General features: G+C 47.9%; 2 protein-coding genes across 9 annotated transcripts in view; both read right to left on the bottom strand.

Moving 5' to 3' along the window:
* Nucleotides 1-372: 372 nt before the first annotated feature.
* On the bottom strand, nucleotides 373-9,799 carry TMEM88 (transmembrane protein 88). Its single transcript, XM_039337963.1, has 2 exons — nucleotides 9,489-9,799; nucleotides 373-1,228 (listed from the first exon to the last, which is right to left on the bottom strand). Exons 1-2 carry the CDS (start codon nucleotides 9,759-9,761, stop codon nucleotides 953-955), a joined length of 549 nt encoding a protein of 182 aa, XP_039193897.1. The 5' UTR covers nucleotides 9,762-9,799; the 3' UTR covers nucleotides 373-952.
* Nucleotides 9,800-11,959: 2,160 nt separating this feature from the next.
* Nucleotides 11,960-16,029, bottom strand: part of KDM6B (lysine demethylase 6B) — a 90,419-nt gene continuing 86,349 nt past the window's right edge. For all 8 annotated transcript variants that reach the window (XM_039337954.1, XM_039337961.1, XM_039337960.1 and 5 more), the window contains 2 exons: nucleotides 14,085-14,255; nucleotides 11,960-13,127 (listed from right to left, as the gene is read on the bottom strand). In XM_039337954.1, the coding sequence (XP_039193888.1) occupies nucleotides 13,104-13,127; nucleotides 14,085-14,255 (195 nt within the window). In that variant the 3' untranslated portion in view covers nucleotides 11,960-13,103. The remainder of the gene's footprint in view (nucleotides 13,128-14,084; nucleotides 14,256-16,029) is intronic.

Raw genomic sequence — 16,029 nt, 5'->3', positions numbered from 1 at the left:
TCGTTAAGTCGAGGACTGCCAGTATTCTTGTCTTTTTAGACCAGGGGTCTTCAAACTTGGCCCTTTGATGACTTGTGGACTTCAACTCCCAGAATTCCTCAGCCAGGCACACTGGCTTGAGGAGTTCTGGGAGTTGAAGTCCTCAAGTCATAAAAGGGTGATAGTTCCCTCACACTGGCTGAGGAATTCTGGGAGTTGAAGTCCACCAGTCATCAAAGGCTCATAGTTCCCTCACGCTGGCTGAGGAATTCTGGGAGTTGAAGTGCACACGTCATCAAAGGGCCCAGTTTGAAGACCCCTGTTTATTAGACAATAAATTTCCCCAACTTCTTCCCCCCCCCCCCAACCTGGAAAAAATAAAGCAAAACCGCCTCAGATTCTCCATGTACAAAGTGTATTATAATAATAACAACAACAATTAAAAAAGAATTTCTGGTTAATTCGCTCGCAGCAACTTCCGTAAATGCATTAGCTGAGTGTTTTTTTTTTCACCTCGGCAACTTTTTAAAGATGGGCTGGACTTCAACTCCCAGAACGCCCCAGCCAGCGCATGCTCTGGCTGGGGCATTCTGGGAGTCGAAGTCCCTCCATCTTAAAAAGGTTGGGAAAAAAAATCACCGCTTCGCAAGGCAGCAACCGGAACGTGGGGCCAACCGAGCAGGCGTGTCCCGAGTTCGTGGGGCCGTCCCAGCTCCACGCGGCAGATGGAGAAGAAGAGGAAGCTTTTGAGAGTCCTCGCTTAAGAGACGGACTCAACCCCCCCCCCAAAAGTTCATTTTCTTTTCCCGGTGCGTGAAAACAAAGCTGACTCCTCTTGCGCGACGGAGGCGGGCTCCTCCTGGGGATTTGTGCCAGCCAGCTCCTCCGTGCCCAGAGTAAGGCAGTCCATTCCGCCCAGGTGTCTTCGCCAGGCCTCTCCGTGCCACGACTCCCCATACCCCCAGGCCCCCCCTCACACCCAGACCTTCTCCCCAGCGGCATCCAGGTCCTGCGCGCAGCAGCCGCAGCTGCCCACGCTGTGGTAGCGGCTGGCGGGCAGGTTTTTGTAGATGGCCTTGCTGTAGGGCACCAGGCAGTAGCCGAGCTGCAGGCGGCGCGCCAGGCGGCAGTAGGCGGCCAGGGCCAGGACCAGGAGAGGCACCAACAGGGTGAAGCCCACCACCAGCAGGCCCACGGCGGCCGAGTCGTGCAAGTGGCTGGTGCAGTAGTGCTCCTGGGTGTTGAGGAACTGCGGGGAGAAAAGGGGAAAGGGGCCGTCGGAAATCTCCTCTAAGCAACCCAACCGCCGGGCTCTGACACACAAACACACACACACACACAAACACACGTACCAGGGAAGCCGGCTCCTAGGGCACCCATCATCATCATTAATAATAATAATAGTTGGAAGGGACCTTGGAGGTCTTCTAGTCCAACCACCTGCTCAGGCAGGGAAACTCATTTCAGACCAATAATAATAATAATAATACTTGGAAGGGACCTTGGAGGTCATCTAGTCCAACCCACTGCTCAGGCAGGAAACCCTGCACCATTTCAGACAGATAATCATAATCATAATGATAAAGTTGGAAGGGACCTTGGAGGTCATCTAGTCCAACCCACTCCTCAGGCAGGAAACCCTATCCCACTTCAGACAGATAATCATAATCATAATGATAAAGTTGGAAGGGACCTTGGAGGTCATCTAGCCCAGCCCCCTGCTCAGGCAGGAAACCCTGCACCATTTCAGACAGATAATCATAATCATAATGATAAAGTTGGACGGGACCTTGGAGGTCATCTAGTCCAACCCCCTGCTCAGGCAGGAAACCCTGCACCATTTCAGACAGATAATCATAATGATAAAGTTGGACGGGACCTTGGAGGTCATCTAGTCCAACCCCCAGCTCAGGCAGGAAACCCTGCACCATTTCAGACAGATAATCATAATGATAAAGTTGGACGGGACCTTGGAGGTCATCTAGTCCAACCCCCCGCTCAGGCAGGAAACCCTGCACCATTTCAGACAAGTGGCTGTCCAGTCTCTTCTTCAAAACTTCCAGTGTTGGAGGAGGGAGGGAGGGAGGAAGGAAGGAAGGAAGAATAACAGAATAACAGACTCGGAAGGGATCTTGGAGGTCATCTAGTCCAACCCCCGTGCTCAGGCAGGAAACCTTATAGCGTTTCAGACAAAGGGCTGTCCAGTCTCTTTTTAAGACCTTCGTGTTACGTGTTGGAAATGTAAATTGGCGAGAGGCACATATTACCACATGTGGTGGGAGTGCTCAAAAGCCCGTGACTTTTGGAACAAGGTTTAAAAATGGCTGGAAGGAATACTAATGATAGAGATAGAGCTAAAATCAGAACTCTTCCTACTAGGCATAACTACCAAGAAATACGACAAAGGGATACTTTACTTGACGCTACATATTCTCACGGCTGCTAGATTGGCGTATGCACAAAACCTGAGGAATAAAGAAAGTCCAACAGAAGAAGAGGTTTTATATAAAATCCTATCGTGGGCTGATATGGATAGGCTCACAATGGAAATGAAGGACAAGACAGAGTCAGATTACTTTGAAATCTGGGACAAATTCTATTGTTGGTGTGAATCAAGGAGAACTGTTCGGGTTTTAAGTTAGTGTTAAGATAGAGATATATAAAACTGTTATGTTAGTATATAGAGAAACAAATTAGAGACTGTATTGTATAGAAAAATATGTATATAGAGAGATTAAGAATTCTATGTATGATGAGGAACAAATTGTTAGGAATATATACACTGGAAAGTTACGTTATGTCCATCTTTGTTTTTAACTGTTTTATAAATAAAAAACTTTTTTTTTAAAAAAAAAAAAGAACTTCCAGTGTTGAAGAATGGAGGGAGGGAAGGAGGGAGGGAGGGAAGAAAGATAACAGAATAACAGACTCAGAAGGGATCTTGGAGGTCATCTAGTCCAACCCCCTGCTCAGGCAGGAAACCCTATAGTACCATTTCAGACAAAGGGCTGTCCAGTCTCTTCTTAAAAACTTCCAGTGTTGGAAAAGGGAGGGAGGGAGGGAGGGAGGGAGGGAGGGAGGAAGGAAGGAAGGAAGGAAGGAAGGAAGGAAGGAAGGAAGGAAGGAAGGAAGGAAGGAAGGAAAAAAGAATAACAGAATAACTGAGTTGGAAGGGACCTTGGGGGTCATCTAGTCCAACCCCCTGCTCAGGCAGGAAACCCTATAGTACCATTTCAGACAAAGGGCTGTCCAGTCTCTTCTTAAAAACTTCCAGTGTTGGAAAAGGGAGGGAGGGAGGGAGGGAGGGAGGGAGGGAGGGAGGGAGGGAGGAGGAGGAGGAAGGAAGGAAGGAAGGAAGGAAGGAAGGAAGGAAGGAAGGAAGGAAGGAAGGAAGGAAGGAAAAAAGAATAACAGAATAACTGAGTTGGAAGGGACCTTGGGGGTCATCTAGTCCAACCCCCTGCTCAGGCAGGAAACCCTATAGTACCATTTCAGACAAAGGGCTGTCCAGTCTCTTCTTAAAAACTTCCAGTGTTGGAGAAGGGAGGGAGGGAGGGAGGAAGGAAGGAAGGTGGGAGGAAGGAAATAAAAAAAGGGGGAGAAAAGAGGAAGAGAGAGAGAGAGGGACGGCAAGGGAAAGAAGGGAGGGAGGGTGGAATTCTGGGAGTTGAAGGGAGGAAAGAAGGGAGCAAGGGGAAGAGAGAAAAGGGCAAGGGGGGAAGGGCAGGGCGGGAAGGGAGACAGAAAAGAGAAAAGGGAGGAGGGAGAGGAAAGAAAGGAAAGAGGAAATAAAAATGGAAGGGAAAGGGATGGGAGGGGAAAGGAAGATGGAAAACAGGGAGGACGAAGAGTGAGAAAAGGAAAGGAGGTAGAACAGAGGAAGGAAGGAAGGAAGGAAGGAGAGGAGAAAGATAGAAAAGAGATAGAAGGGGGGAGGGCAGAAGAGGGCAATCTCCCCTGAAGGGCAATCTCTCCCCTTCCCCTCTCTTGGGACTTAGCAGCAGCAGCAGGAGGAGGAGGAGGAGGAGGTGGGGGGGCAGCCCGGGCTATGCCTGGACTGTGTCTTTTGGCCCCAGGAGGTTATCAGCCCCCAGCCGGGGCATCTGGCTTGCTTCACCGCCCGGGACAGGCGGAAAGGTGGCAGGCCAGCCGGTGCAGCTTCCCACCAAGAGGGGCCTGGGGTTTCCTGTTGACCAACTTCGGTGCAAAGAAGCAGCCTGCCAGCCCGCAGCATCACAGGAGACTTGCTTTGGGCAAGTGCCCAGACCCATTTCCGAAGGGCGGTGAGCAGCCACGGCTGCAAACTGGTTTTTTTTCCCCCCCCGCCCAGCATAACCACAACAACAATAATCATAATGACAATGATGAAGATGCACTGAAGTTAGTATATCAGGAAGGCTTACTGACTACTGGAGAGACCAAACCGGCCTACAAGAAAGACCAAATGAAGAACAGAATAGAGGCATGGGAAGGCAAAGCACTACATGGCCAATACATGAAAAAAAAATAGCTGGGAAAGCAGATAATAATAAAACCTGGCAATGGCTAAGAGCAGGAAAATTGAAGAAAGAGACCGAGGGACTAATTCTGGCTGCACAAGACCAAGCCTTAAGGACAAATGCATACAAAGTCAAAATTGAGAAGATAGCAACAGACAGTAAGTGCCGCCTATGCAAAGAAGCTGAAGAAACAGTGGACCACCTGGTAAGCTGTTGCAAGAAGATTGCACAGACTGACTACAAGCAGTGGCATGACAAAGTAGCAACAATGGTGCATTGAAAGATCTGCAAAAAATATCATTTGCCTGTAAGCAACAACTGGTGGGATCATTAAAATAGAGAAAGTCATAGAAAATGATAAAATTAAACTGCTCTGGGACTTCAGAATTCAAACAGACAAGCACCTGCAACATAACACCCCAGACTTAACAATGGTCAATAAGAAAGACAAAAAAGTCTGGATAGTGGACGTGGCAGTGCCTGGAGACAGCAGAATAGACGAGAAAGAACTGGAGAAGATAACAAAATACAAAGACCTACAAATAGAAATAGAAAGACTGTGGCAAAAGCAAGCAAGGGTAGTACCAATAGTAATAGGCTCCTTGGGTGAAATCCCAAAACAACTGGAGCACCACTTGAACACCATTGGCATTGACAAATTCGCTATTAGTCAATTGCAAAAGGCGGCCTTACTAGTTGAAGTCCCCGCAGTCTTAAAGTGGCCCAGGTATTGGACACCTCCGTACTAACACTTCACACTGAATTAGCCAGGCAAAACTGTGCATTTTGTCTGCCTACCAACTAACCCTTGTTGCAGTCCCTGACCTGGGTGTCTCATTCCCACAGGGAGAAGGATCCTGCCCCGTTCATTCCTGAGCAGGCCGCCCCTCATGTTGGTTCTCACAACCGCTGGGACAAACGGATCCAAGGATGCTAGTAAACACATACCCATATTTTTTTTTTATTTTTTGGGGGGATCTTACAAGTCCAGAGAAAGTGCCTGCTCTCTCTCCTCCAGCCCACCCCCCCACAAAGGGGCAGGGGCCTGACCTACCATCTGCTTGCCCACGTGTTGCATTCCACCCAGAGGGTGATGTGCAACACACACACACATATCGCCTTGGGATTCAGGCCGGAGAATTAATCCCAAAACATTTGCCTCTCCCCCCAAGAGGCAGACCACCCCGTAGTAGCCACGTCAACCTGGACGTGCGGAAGGAGCATGGAGGGGGGGGAAGGAGCAGGACTCCTGTGACTGGGGGGGTGGGGTGGGCTCGGGGAGGGGAGAGGGGGAGAGAGGGGGGCAGGAGGCCAACTGAATTCCAAGGCTGGGCCTGGTCTGCAGATCTGGCCACGATCTGGCCAGAATCTCCAGCTGCAAGAGATTTCGCCCTTAAAAGCCCCATGTTTTCTTCACTGCTGCAAATTGCTGGAAGTGGAGCATGTGCAGAGTGCCTTTGGCTCATCCCACCCCAACGTTTAAGGTCTTCTCAGGCTCCAGAGGTCGTGGGTGCTCCAACACCGGAGGCTTTTAAGGAGAGATTGGATGGCCATTTGTCTGGAACGGCAGAGGGACTCCTGATGGAGCAGGGGGCTGGACTAGACGATCTCCGAGGTCCCTCCCAACTCTTGTTATTCTATTAATTTGGAACACCTTGCCTCCAGAAGTCGTGGGTGCTCCAACACTTCAGGTTTTTAAGAAGAGATCGGACAAAGATTCATCTGGAATGGTAGATAGGGACGCCTGCCTGCGCAGAGGGTTGGACTAGATGACCTCCAAGGTCCCTTCCGAGTCTGTTATTCAAAAGCCCACTATGGCTCAGCTACTTCATTTCTCCAGCACGAGAGCGTCCTCCATCCGTACAGAGGCCTTGACTCTCCTCTCTCCCCCACCCAACTTTATCCCAATTGAGGATTTCTGAATTCCTAATCCGGAATGAACATATTCCATGGAGTTTTCCGGCACACGCATGACACGCATGCACATGGATGTGCAGAAAGAGCTGGAATGGAAGTTATTCAAGGGAGACTTGGGAAGCCATTTTAATCATGTTCTTCCCATCCTATTTGTTCAAAGAGATAATAATAATAATAATAATAATAATAATAATAATAATAATAACAACAGCAGCAGCAGCAACAACAACAATAACAATAGACCTGGAAACAACCTTGGAAATGATTGATCATCGCACAGTCAGCCAGATGTTCAGACTGGATTTGGCATTTTGTCTACTTATAGAGTCCTTACCCAAGACCTGGGATAGGCAGAGGTGGATGTTTGATGGTATTGCGACGAGATCTGTAATACCATCCAACATCCACATCTGCCTATCCCAGGTCCTGGGTAAGGACTCGATAGGTAGACAAAATGCCAAATCCAGTCTGAACATCTGGCTGACTGTGCAATGATCAATCATCAATAATAATAACAATAACAATAGCCCTGGAAGCGACCTTGGAGGTCTTCTAGGCAAGAAACCATTTCTGATAAATATATAATATAATAATAAAATTGGAAGGGACCTTGGAGGGCATCTAATCCAACCCCCTGCTCAGGTAGGAAACCCTACCCCGTTTTAGACAAATGACTGTCCAGTCTCTTCTTAAAAACTACCAGTGTTGGAGCATTCACCGCTTCTGGAGGCAGGTAGTTCCACTGGTTAATTGTTCTAACTGTCAGGAAGTTTCTCCTTAGTTCTAGGTTGCTTCTCTCTTTGGTTGGTTTCCATCCCTTGCTTCTTGTTCTGCCTTCAGGCGCCTTGGAGAATAGCTTGACTCCCTCTTCTTTGGGGCAGCCCCTGAGATACTGGAAGACTGCTATCATGTCCCCCCTCGTCCTTCTCTTCATTAAACTAGACATCCCCAATTCCAGCAACCGTTCCTTATATGCTTTAGCCTCCAGTCCCCTAATCATCTTTGTTGCTTTTTTCTGCACTCTTTCCAGAGTCTCAACATCTTTTTTACATGGTGGTGACCAAAACTGGGTGCCGGATTCCAAGTGTGGCCTCACCAAGGCGTTGTGGACTCTAATTTGACTGATCCGTGTTGAACCCTCTTAGTATAGCATCTGCTGGCCCACTACTCAGTCATCCAATTGTTAAGACTAATTAATCAACGGAACTGCTCGCCTGCAGAAATTGGGGGTGCTCCGTCACTGAAGGTTTTTAAAAAGAGATTGGACAATGATTTTTCTGGACTGGTATAGGTCTCCTGTTTGAGCCGGGGGTTGGACTAGAAGACCTTCAAGGTCCCTTCCAATTCTGTTGTTCTGTTATTGTCCCTCTCAGAAAATGCCCCTTTCTCTTTTCCTGCCCACAAACGCACCCCCTTGACCTCAGTTTCCCCCATTGGAGAAATGGATCTTTAGGGACAACAGCAAAACAGGCTTTTGCAAATTTTATTTGTTCAATCTATTTATTTGCTCCAATTTATTTGAGGCTTCTCTCGCCCTGATTCTTATTCTGGGCAGAATTCAGCCGGGGAGTTGAATTCGGGCTGTCGGCAGTTGGCATCCTGGCACAAACCACAATTGGGGAGAAGGTGTTTGAGCTTCAGAAGCTCAGGGCAGGAAACTGGGGAGACCCAAAGGGGGTTCAAGCTAACTTTGGGGGTACACAGGATGGAGGAAATGCTGGCTGCCTTCCGTGGCTGCTTTGAGCCCAGATTTTGATGTTTATTTGGATTGCTGATTAAATTCGCTGCAAGGACACGACTGATGGTGTGACTCTGCCTCATTGTACCAAAATGAGATTTTTTTCCCCCCACCCTCTGGCTACATCGCGGCCTCCTCTTCAGTCTCAAATTTTCACCCCAGGCAACCCCAGTCCCTTTTAAGAGGGTACATCAAGCCCCCCACCCCCTACCAAAGCTGGTAGTTCTTCCCATCACGATAGTTGGAACACTGAAACTTAAGCATGGCTGCTTTATTTAGGTTTTTATTTTTAATTTTTAACTAGCACGCTGCAAATTTAGAAAAAATTCCCCATTGGTCTGTCCCGGACCCCAGAGGAGGGGAGTCAGGTTAATCTACCCTAGCCCCAAATCAAGAGGAATCTGGAAACAGCTTTTCCCAAACTCCCGGATTTCATTCCAAGGCGGAAAAAAAAATCCACAATGGATGATCCAGGAAAAGAACAAGGAGTGTCCAGCCTCCTCGGAGACCCTGACCCATTTTGCACAAGCTCCAGATGATGAACAACTACTGGTGGCCAGCTGTTCCACTGGTTAATTGTCCTCAAAAGTTTGGAAGTTTCTCCTTCGTTCCAGGTTTGCTTCTCTCCTGGATGAGTTTCCGTCCGTGGCTTCTTCCCCTGCCTTCTGGCGCTTTGGAAAATAAGGGGACCCCCTCCTCTTTGGGGCAGCCCCCCCAAATACTGGAATGCTGCTATCATGTCCCCCCCCCCACCCGTAGTCCTTTTTTTCTGTAGACTGGCCAAACCCAAATCCTGCAACTCTTCTTCCTCTATTTTAGCCTCCAGTTGCTTTTAACCATCCTAGTTCCACTTCTTTGCCCTTTCCCCAAAATCTCAGCATCTTTTTTTGGGGTAATGTCTTTTTTTTTGGGTTAAAAAAAATATATATTTTCAATTTTACATTACATTCATAAAAAATACTTCAGATAAAAGAGTAAAATAAATTTATACACACAATACCGAAAGTTTTTGGATAATGTCTGAATGCCAATGCAGACCTGGGCAAGGCCCCTCCATGTGCCGCACACACTGTGCTCAGGCAAACCTTTGGGGGGGACGTGATTTCCAACACCAGGACCCCCAGTCCTTTCCCCAGTCTTAAACCCCCCCCCCAAAAAACACCCTGAATATTAAAAAAAAAAAAACCAGCCTCCCCTTCCCCACTGGAGGGGCCCTGCAGCCTGTTTGCCAGGGGGGAAAGCTGCTGCTTCAGGTTCCTGGCCCCTTCCCCAAATTCCACCTGCTCCCTCCCTCCCAGTTTCAACCCCCCCCCAATTGGGGGTGCTGGGGGGGGGGGCTAAGCAGGACCACTGACCTTGGAGTGGCAGAGAAATCCGAAGCCCAAAAGGACCCCGGCCGGCAACAGGACCAGCCCAAAGATGCATCCAGCCAGGAGAAGGTTGAGCACGCCGATCAGCAGGTTTTGGAGAGTGACCAGCACTGCACAAGCCCAACAATCTAGAGACCCTCGGAGCTCCAGGGCCCCCTCCCCAGCATAAGGAGGGGGGGTGAGTGGCGAGGTCCCCGGGCCCCCCTCGCACTCCAGGGACCCCCGCCCCGGCTTGGAGGAACTGAGGTCTAAGGTCATACTTGCTGGTGACTTCCTTAGCTGTCTGGCTGGGCTTAAGCCGGAGATATGTTTTATAGGCGCCCCCTCCCCCTTCCCCCCCCCCAGCTTCCCTCCCTCCAGGATAAGCTAGGAATGCACACACACACACACACACACACAGAGTGCAAAGCACAAAGCCCCAACACACACACACACACACACACACAGGGGCAAAACCTGCCTCTCCCCAGGATGCTTTAAGAGGCAGCCCCCCCCTCCTCTCTCAGCAGGGGAAGGGTCTCCCTCCCCTTTGAATTCCAGAGATGCTTCTTACGGCCATCCTCACCTCTGCCTCCCCTTCCCCAAAATGGCACAGAGCCCCCCCCCTCCCCTGCTTGGGCCCTGGCCAGATGTTGCTGTTTGGGGAAAACCCCCCCCCCCCCAAAAAAAACAGCCCACCACCCATTTTTTAAATCTGGGGAAAAAAAAACCAAAGCACCCATCCAGACAGGCTGGACTGGTGTCGCTTAAATTTTGGGGTGCCTGTTTAGGGCAGAGCGTCGGCCTGGGGTTAATTGGGGTGCAGGGGAGGGGTCTTTGCACCCACCCTGTCCAGTTTGGGAGTCAGGAGGCATTCCCCCCCCCCACTAGATTGCAAAGCAACGTTTTCCAGGTTTAAAAAGAGGCCTTTGCTTCCCTCACACTCATACACACACACAAAGCCCCCCTTTTTTTAACAATGGGGATCCGGTGCCCCCCCCCCCCGCCCGCTTTAGGCATCCAATCCACAGCTCATTAGATCAAAAAGCAAAAAGGAGGAGGGGAGGTGTAAAAAAAAAAATAAAACACCCAAAAACCAGGTTGGTTCATTTTATCTCTGTGAGTTAATTTAATTTTTTTTTTCTTTTTTACATTTACAAAATAAGATTTGCTTTCTCCTCGTCCCCTACAGTACATTTAAGAATCCGTTTTGTGTGGTTTTTTTGTGTGTGTGTCTGTGTGTTCTTCCCAAAAAGTTAACGAAGAGATCTTCATCTGTTTAATTACAGTGTGTCCCGGGGAAGGAAATCTGGGTTGTTGTTTTTAAAAAAAGTGCAGGCTTCAGAAGAAAGATTTATTTTTTACAGTCTAGGATAGGATGAGATTCTGTTCAGGAGGAAATCAACAAATGAGAATCAACTTTTTATTTTCTCACACACCCCCTCGACCCCCTCCCCACATTTACCCCCCCTTCCCCGTCCCACCTAACCTCGTGAGAAAAAACATGAGCATTAACGTCCAGGAAACAGTCCTGACAAAAATAAAACATAACAATTCCAGAGAGAAACTCAAAAGGACTGATGGAAAAAGAGAGACGTGTCTTTAAAAACAAACAAACAAAAAACTCCAAAACAGGTACAACATTTTAAAAAAGATGTTTCTTTAAAAAAAAAAAAGCAAAAAAAAAAAAAAGCTGGATCAACCCAAAAAAAACCACCCCCCAATAAAGGACCAATAAATAGAGAAACCATTATCGAACAACCAAAAAACAAAAAAAAGACGTATAAATTAAAAAAGAAGAGAACATTTATAAATTGTAAAACAATTCTGACACGCGGAGGTAAAAATTTAAAAAAAAAAAAAAACCACGAGAAGAGAGGAAAATTACCCCAAATCAGACATTTTTTGTTTTCTGGTTTGTTTTGTTTTGTTTTAAGCGAACTGGGAGTTAGAACTGTCTAGCTTTTTAAAAAAATAAAATAAAAATTAAAAGATGATAAGCCGGTGGAAAAAAAACCACAATTAAATAATCACATCGGTTAAAAAATGAACTATTAACGGGGGAGAATTAAGAACATTGAATAGTTAAGCGGAAAGGAAGGCTACGATTGCGTTAAGTTACACACCTAACAATCTTAACAAAAGCTAGGACAGTGTTGATAATGTTTCCCCCACCCCCCGCCAAATTTTGCCAAATTTTTTTTTTCTCCCATCTACCCGTCTGTCTCTGATTTGGGGCAAGCACCATATATACCATTTTTTTGCACAGGGTTGTAACTTTTACTATCCAAAGGCGTTGCACGGTCAAAATTTCCCGCCCCCCCTTCCCGTGCCTTGCACCGACAACTCCGCCTGCGCTTGTGTGTGTGTATGTGTGTGTGTATATGTGTGTGTGTATATATATATATATATATATATATATATATATATATATATATATATATATATATATTGTTTTGTGTATTTTTGTCTTTAAAAGCAGTTTCTAATACAAACCAGATTTTTTTTCTCCTTATATTTATATATATATATATATAATATATAAAAGGATGTAAGAAATCAAATGTCCATCAGAATAATTAAAAAAACACACACGCAAATTGTCCCTGGCCCCCGCCCAGCCAATATATATAAATCAATGTACACTCTCTTGATTGACACCCCCCAAAAAACCAGAAATTCACCCAGAGAGAACTGAACCCATAAAAGTCCTGTGTTAAGAAACCCGTATTAATTTTTTTTTTGCTTGCTTGCTTGCTTGTGGTTTGTTTTTTTTTTCCTTTGTTTTTCCAAACTTTTTTTTCTCTCTCTCAAAATTTCCAACCACACACACACCCCAAAAATAAAAAAGTAAATTAAACGAACAAATAAAAAAAAAATAATAATAATAAACTATGCCGGGCAGCCTCTCTGTTCCGCAAATCCGTAAATGTTCGTGCGAATCAGCTGCAATCTCTTCGTTCCTCCGAAGCCCATGATGCTCATCCCGGGGAGGAGGGTGGGGGGGGGGAAGGCACGCGGAAGTTCGACGCTAAGAGGGACGCAGATCCTGATCCCCGCTTAGGAACGGAGTTCATCGTATTCGTCCTCATCGTCCGTTTCGGATCAAAACGTCATTGTTCTTCGCCCCCCCTTATTTATTTTTTTCCAAAAAAATAAAAAAAGTTCAGAATTTATCGATCGATTTATTGTCTTCTGGTTTTTTTTTTTCCTCTTTTCGTTTCCAAAAAAATAAAAAATAAAAAAAATAAAATTATTTTAGCACCACCCAGGAAAATTAAAAAACAAATAAAAATAAAGAGGTTCATTTTGTGTGTGTGTGTGTGTGTGTGTGTGTGTGTGTTTGTTTGTTTGAAGAAAAAGAAGAAGAATAAATTAAAATGAGGGTCCTCGTCGGGAAGAAACAAAGCTTGCGGCCGGATCCGTGTCGCTCCGGCTCAGGGCGGCTGGCGAGGAAGCAACGGAGGGGAAACTGAGGCTCGGCTTTTTTTTTCCGGAGGGGGGGGGAAGCAGAGAAGGGGACTACAGCACCTTCTGCTCCCCCGACACTCACAGTGGGAGTAGGAGAAACTAGCACGGGGAAAAGTGAGCCCAGACATCGGTGCCTGGGGTTGATATGGCTCATCTTGAACTCGGCGCCGCAGCCTGCAAAAAAAAAAAAAAAAAGGGGGGGGGACGTGTGTCAATCAATCCCAATCCTCGTTTTTTTTTTTTCCTTTCTCTAATCCAGTGGTTCTCAGCCTGTGGGTCGGGACCCCATTTGGGGTCGAACGACCATTTCACGGGGGTCGCCAAACAAGGCTGTCCGCCATTTTTTCCCCCTTTTCTTTGGCCACGCCCCTGGCACCCGGTGATGTATAAGTGGTTGGGGGTCACCACAACATGGGGAACTGTATTATGGGGTCGCGGCATTAGAAAGGTTGAGAACCACTGCTCTAATCAATCTGGGGAAGATCTGGGCAGGATGGCACATTTCCCCCCCCTCCCAAAAGTACAGGTGGTCCTCAACATACGACCACCATGGAGCCCAAAAGTGAGCTTTGCCCCATTTTAAGATCTTCGGTTGATAGGTGGATCACCGCGGTCGATAAGTTAAAAAAAGTGGTTGGACTAGATGACCTCCATGATCCCTTGTTATTCTGTTATTCCCTTCCTTCCTTCCTTCCTTCCTTCCTTCCTTCCTTCCTTCCTTCCTTCCTTCCTTCCTTCCTTCCTTCCTTCCTTCCTTCTTCCCTTCTCCAACACTGGAAGGTTTTAAGAAGAGACTGCATAGCCATTTGTCTGAAATGGTAATAGGGTTTCCTGCCTGAGCAGGGGGTTGGACTAGATGACCTCCAAGGTCCCTTCCAACTTTATCATTGTGATTATGATTATCTATCTGAAATGGTATATAGGGTTTCCTGCCTGAGCAGGGGGTTGGACTAGATGACCTCCAAGGCCCCTTCCAACTTCTACTTCTACTACTACTGCTACTTCTTATTATTATTATTATATTACTACTACTAGTAGTATTATTATTACTACTACTATTAATGATCCGCCAGAGGTGATCCGGGCAAAAGGATCTCCTCCGTGTTCCCCCCCCCACTTTCAGACCCTCACCAGAGTGAAGCTGTCGTAGATGCTGATCAATTCTTCCGTCTTGTACTGTTCCAGCACCACGACTCCGTGCAGAGAGGAATTCCGTTTCCGGGCACAGGCCTCGCAGTGCACCAGGTAGCTGTTCTTGCTGCCGTTCTCGCTCGTCACGAAGAGGATGTTGAACACCTCCACCTGCCGGGGGGGGGGGAAGAGAGGGGGAGAGAGGAGGGTCAGTTTTCCTCCTACCGGGTGGGATCCCACCTTCCCTGCCTGCCCAGCCGGAATCGCCCCGAGGAATCTCAGTCGAATCCAGGGATCGGTCCGGGTGGCTGCTAGCCCAGCTCCCCACCCTGCCTTGAGCAACTGAACCGCCACCCGGGAGGCTTTTAAGGAGAGACTGGACAGCCATTTTGTCTGAAACGGAACAGGGTCTCCTGCTGGAGCGGGGGGGGGGCTGGACTAGAAGACCTCCGGGGTCCCTTTCCACTGTCTTATTCCATGAATTAATCAGCGGGACGGCTTCCCTCCAGAAGCTGCGGGTGCTCCATCCCTGGGGGCTTTTAAGAAGGGACTGGACAGCCGCTGGTCTGAAATGGAACAGGGTCTCCTGCTGGAGCGGGGGGTGGGGTGGGGTGGACTAGAAGACCTTCCCAGGTCCCTTCCGACTCTGTCGTGCTCTTAGCCACCCCAGCAGTAGCTGGCACGGTATCGCTCCCTACTTTCTCAACCCAAGCCAACAAAACAGCTTCTCCGCCGTCTCTCCCTACCTGCCCCGTCGAGGCCTTCTTAAAACCCTCAAATTTTAAACCCTGCCCTAAATTTTAGCACGCTCTTCGAAAAAGGGGGAAGGAGAAAGAATCACGCCACTAGTAGCCCCCCCCCCTTATATACCAGGAAATGATGCCCGAGACCGTTGTCCAACATCCCATGGAGAAGGCCCCAAGTGCTATATCAAGATAGCCCCGGGCTTCTCTACCCTTCTGCTTTTCTCAGCTGGCTTGGCTGAGGACAATGGGTGCTGTAGTCCAAAGGGAGCTGCCGACTGACTGCATTTGGACCGGAGGCAGAACCGAGGCCCCCGCTTCACCGTTTAACTGACTGACTGGGTGGCTTGCAAAATACGGTGCAAAATTACAACATTACGATCATACATTTTTTTAAAAAAAATCTTTATTTTCGATCAATAATCTCTCATGTCGAACAGAAAAGGGAAAGGGCACCAAAAGGTGAGCCCTCCGTAAAGGTCACCCCATGGGCGACGTTGTCCTCCCAATCTTCTAAGCTAGGAGGGGAACCCAACTAGGATGTCCAGTTCGCCGTCTCGCTGGGGGATACTGGAGTCAACACCAAGAGGTGATGTAAGACAGGGGTCTTCAAACCTGGCCCTTTGAGGACTTGTGGACTTCAACTCCCAGAATTCCTCAGCCAGCGTGAGGGAACTATGACCCTTTGAGGACTTGCGGACTTCAACTCCCAGAATTCCTCAGCCAGCGTGAGGGAACTATGACCCTTTGAGGACTTGCGGACTTCAACTCCCAGAATTCCTCAGCCAGCATGAGGGAACTAGGACCCTTTGATGACTTGCGGACGTCAACTCCCAGAATTCCTCAGCCAGCGTGAGGGAAGTAGGACCCTTTGATGACTTGTGGACTTCAACTCCCAGAATTCCTCAGCCAGCGTTGAGGGAACTATGACCCTTTTATGACTTGTGGACTTCAACTCCCAGAATTCCTCAGCCAGCATGAGGGAAGTAGGACCCTTTTATGACTTGCGGACTTCAACTCCTAGAATTTCTCAGCCAGCGTGAGGGAACTAGGACCCTTTTATGACTTGTGGACTTCAACTCCCAGAATTCCTCAGCCAGCGTGAGGGAATATGACCCTTTTATGACTTGTGGATTTCAACTCCCAGAATTCCTCAGCCAGCGTGAGGGAAGTAGGACCCTTTGATGACTTGTGGACTTCAA

The sequence above is a fragment of the Crotalus tigris genome, unplaced genomic scaffold, assembly GCF_016545835.1.
Source record: "Crotalus tigris isolate CLP2741 ecotype Arizona unplaced genomic scaffold, ASM1654583v1 scf7180000017690.20705106771:4171800, whole genome shotgun sequence".
Classification (NCBI taxonomy): domain Eukaryota; kingdom Metazoa; phylum Chordata; class Lepidosauria; order Squamata; family Viperidae; genus Crotalus; species Crotalus tigris.
The sequence above is the reverse complement of the archived record's forward strand: the minus strand, read 5'-3'. Positions and strand labels throughout refer to the sequence as shown.

What these genes read in the sequence shown, in the direction of transcription:
- TMEM88 (XM_039337963.1), bottom strand. Translation starts at nt 9,761, where the DNA reads ATGACCTTAGACCTCAGTTCCTCCAAGCCGGGGCGGGGGTCCCTGGAG. An exon ending in GATTTCTCTGCCACTCCAAG is followed by an intron (nt 1,229 to 9,488) that starts GTCAGTGGTCCT and finishes TTCTCCCCGCAG; the next exon opens with TTCCTCAACACCCAGGAGCA.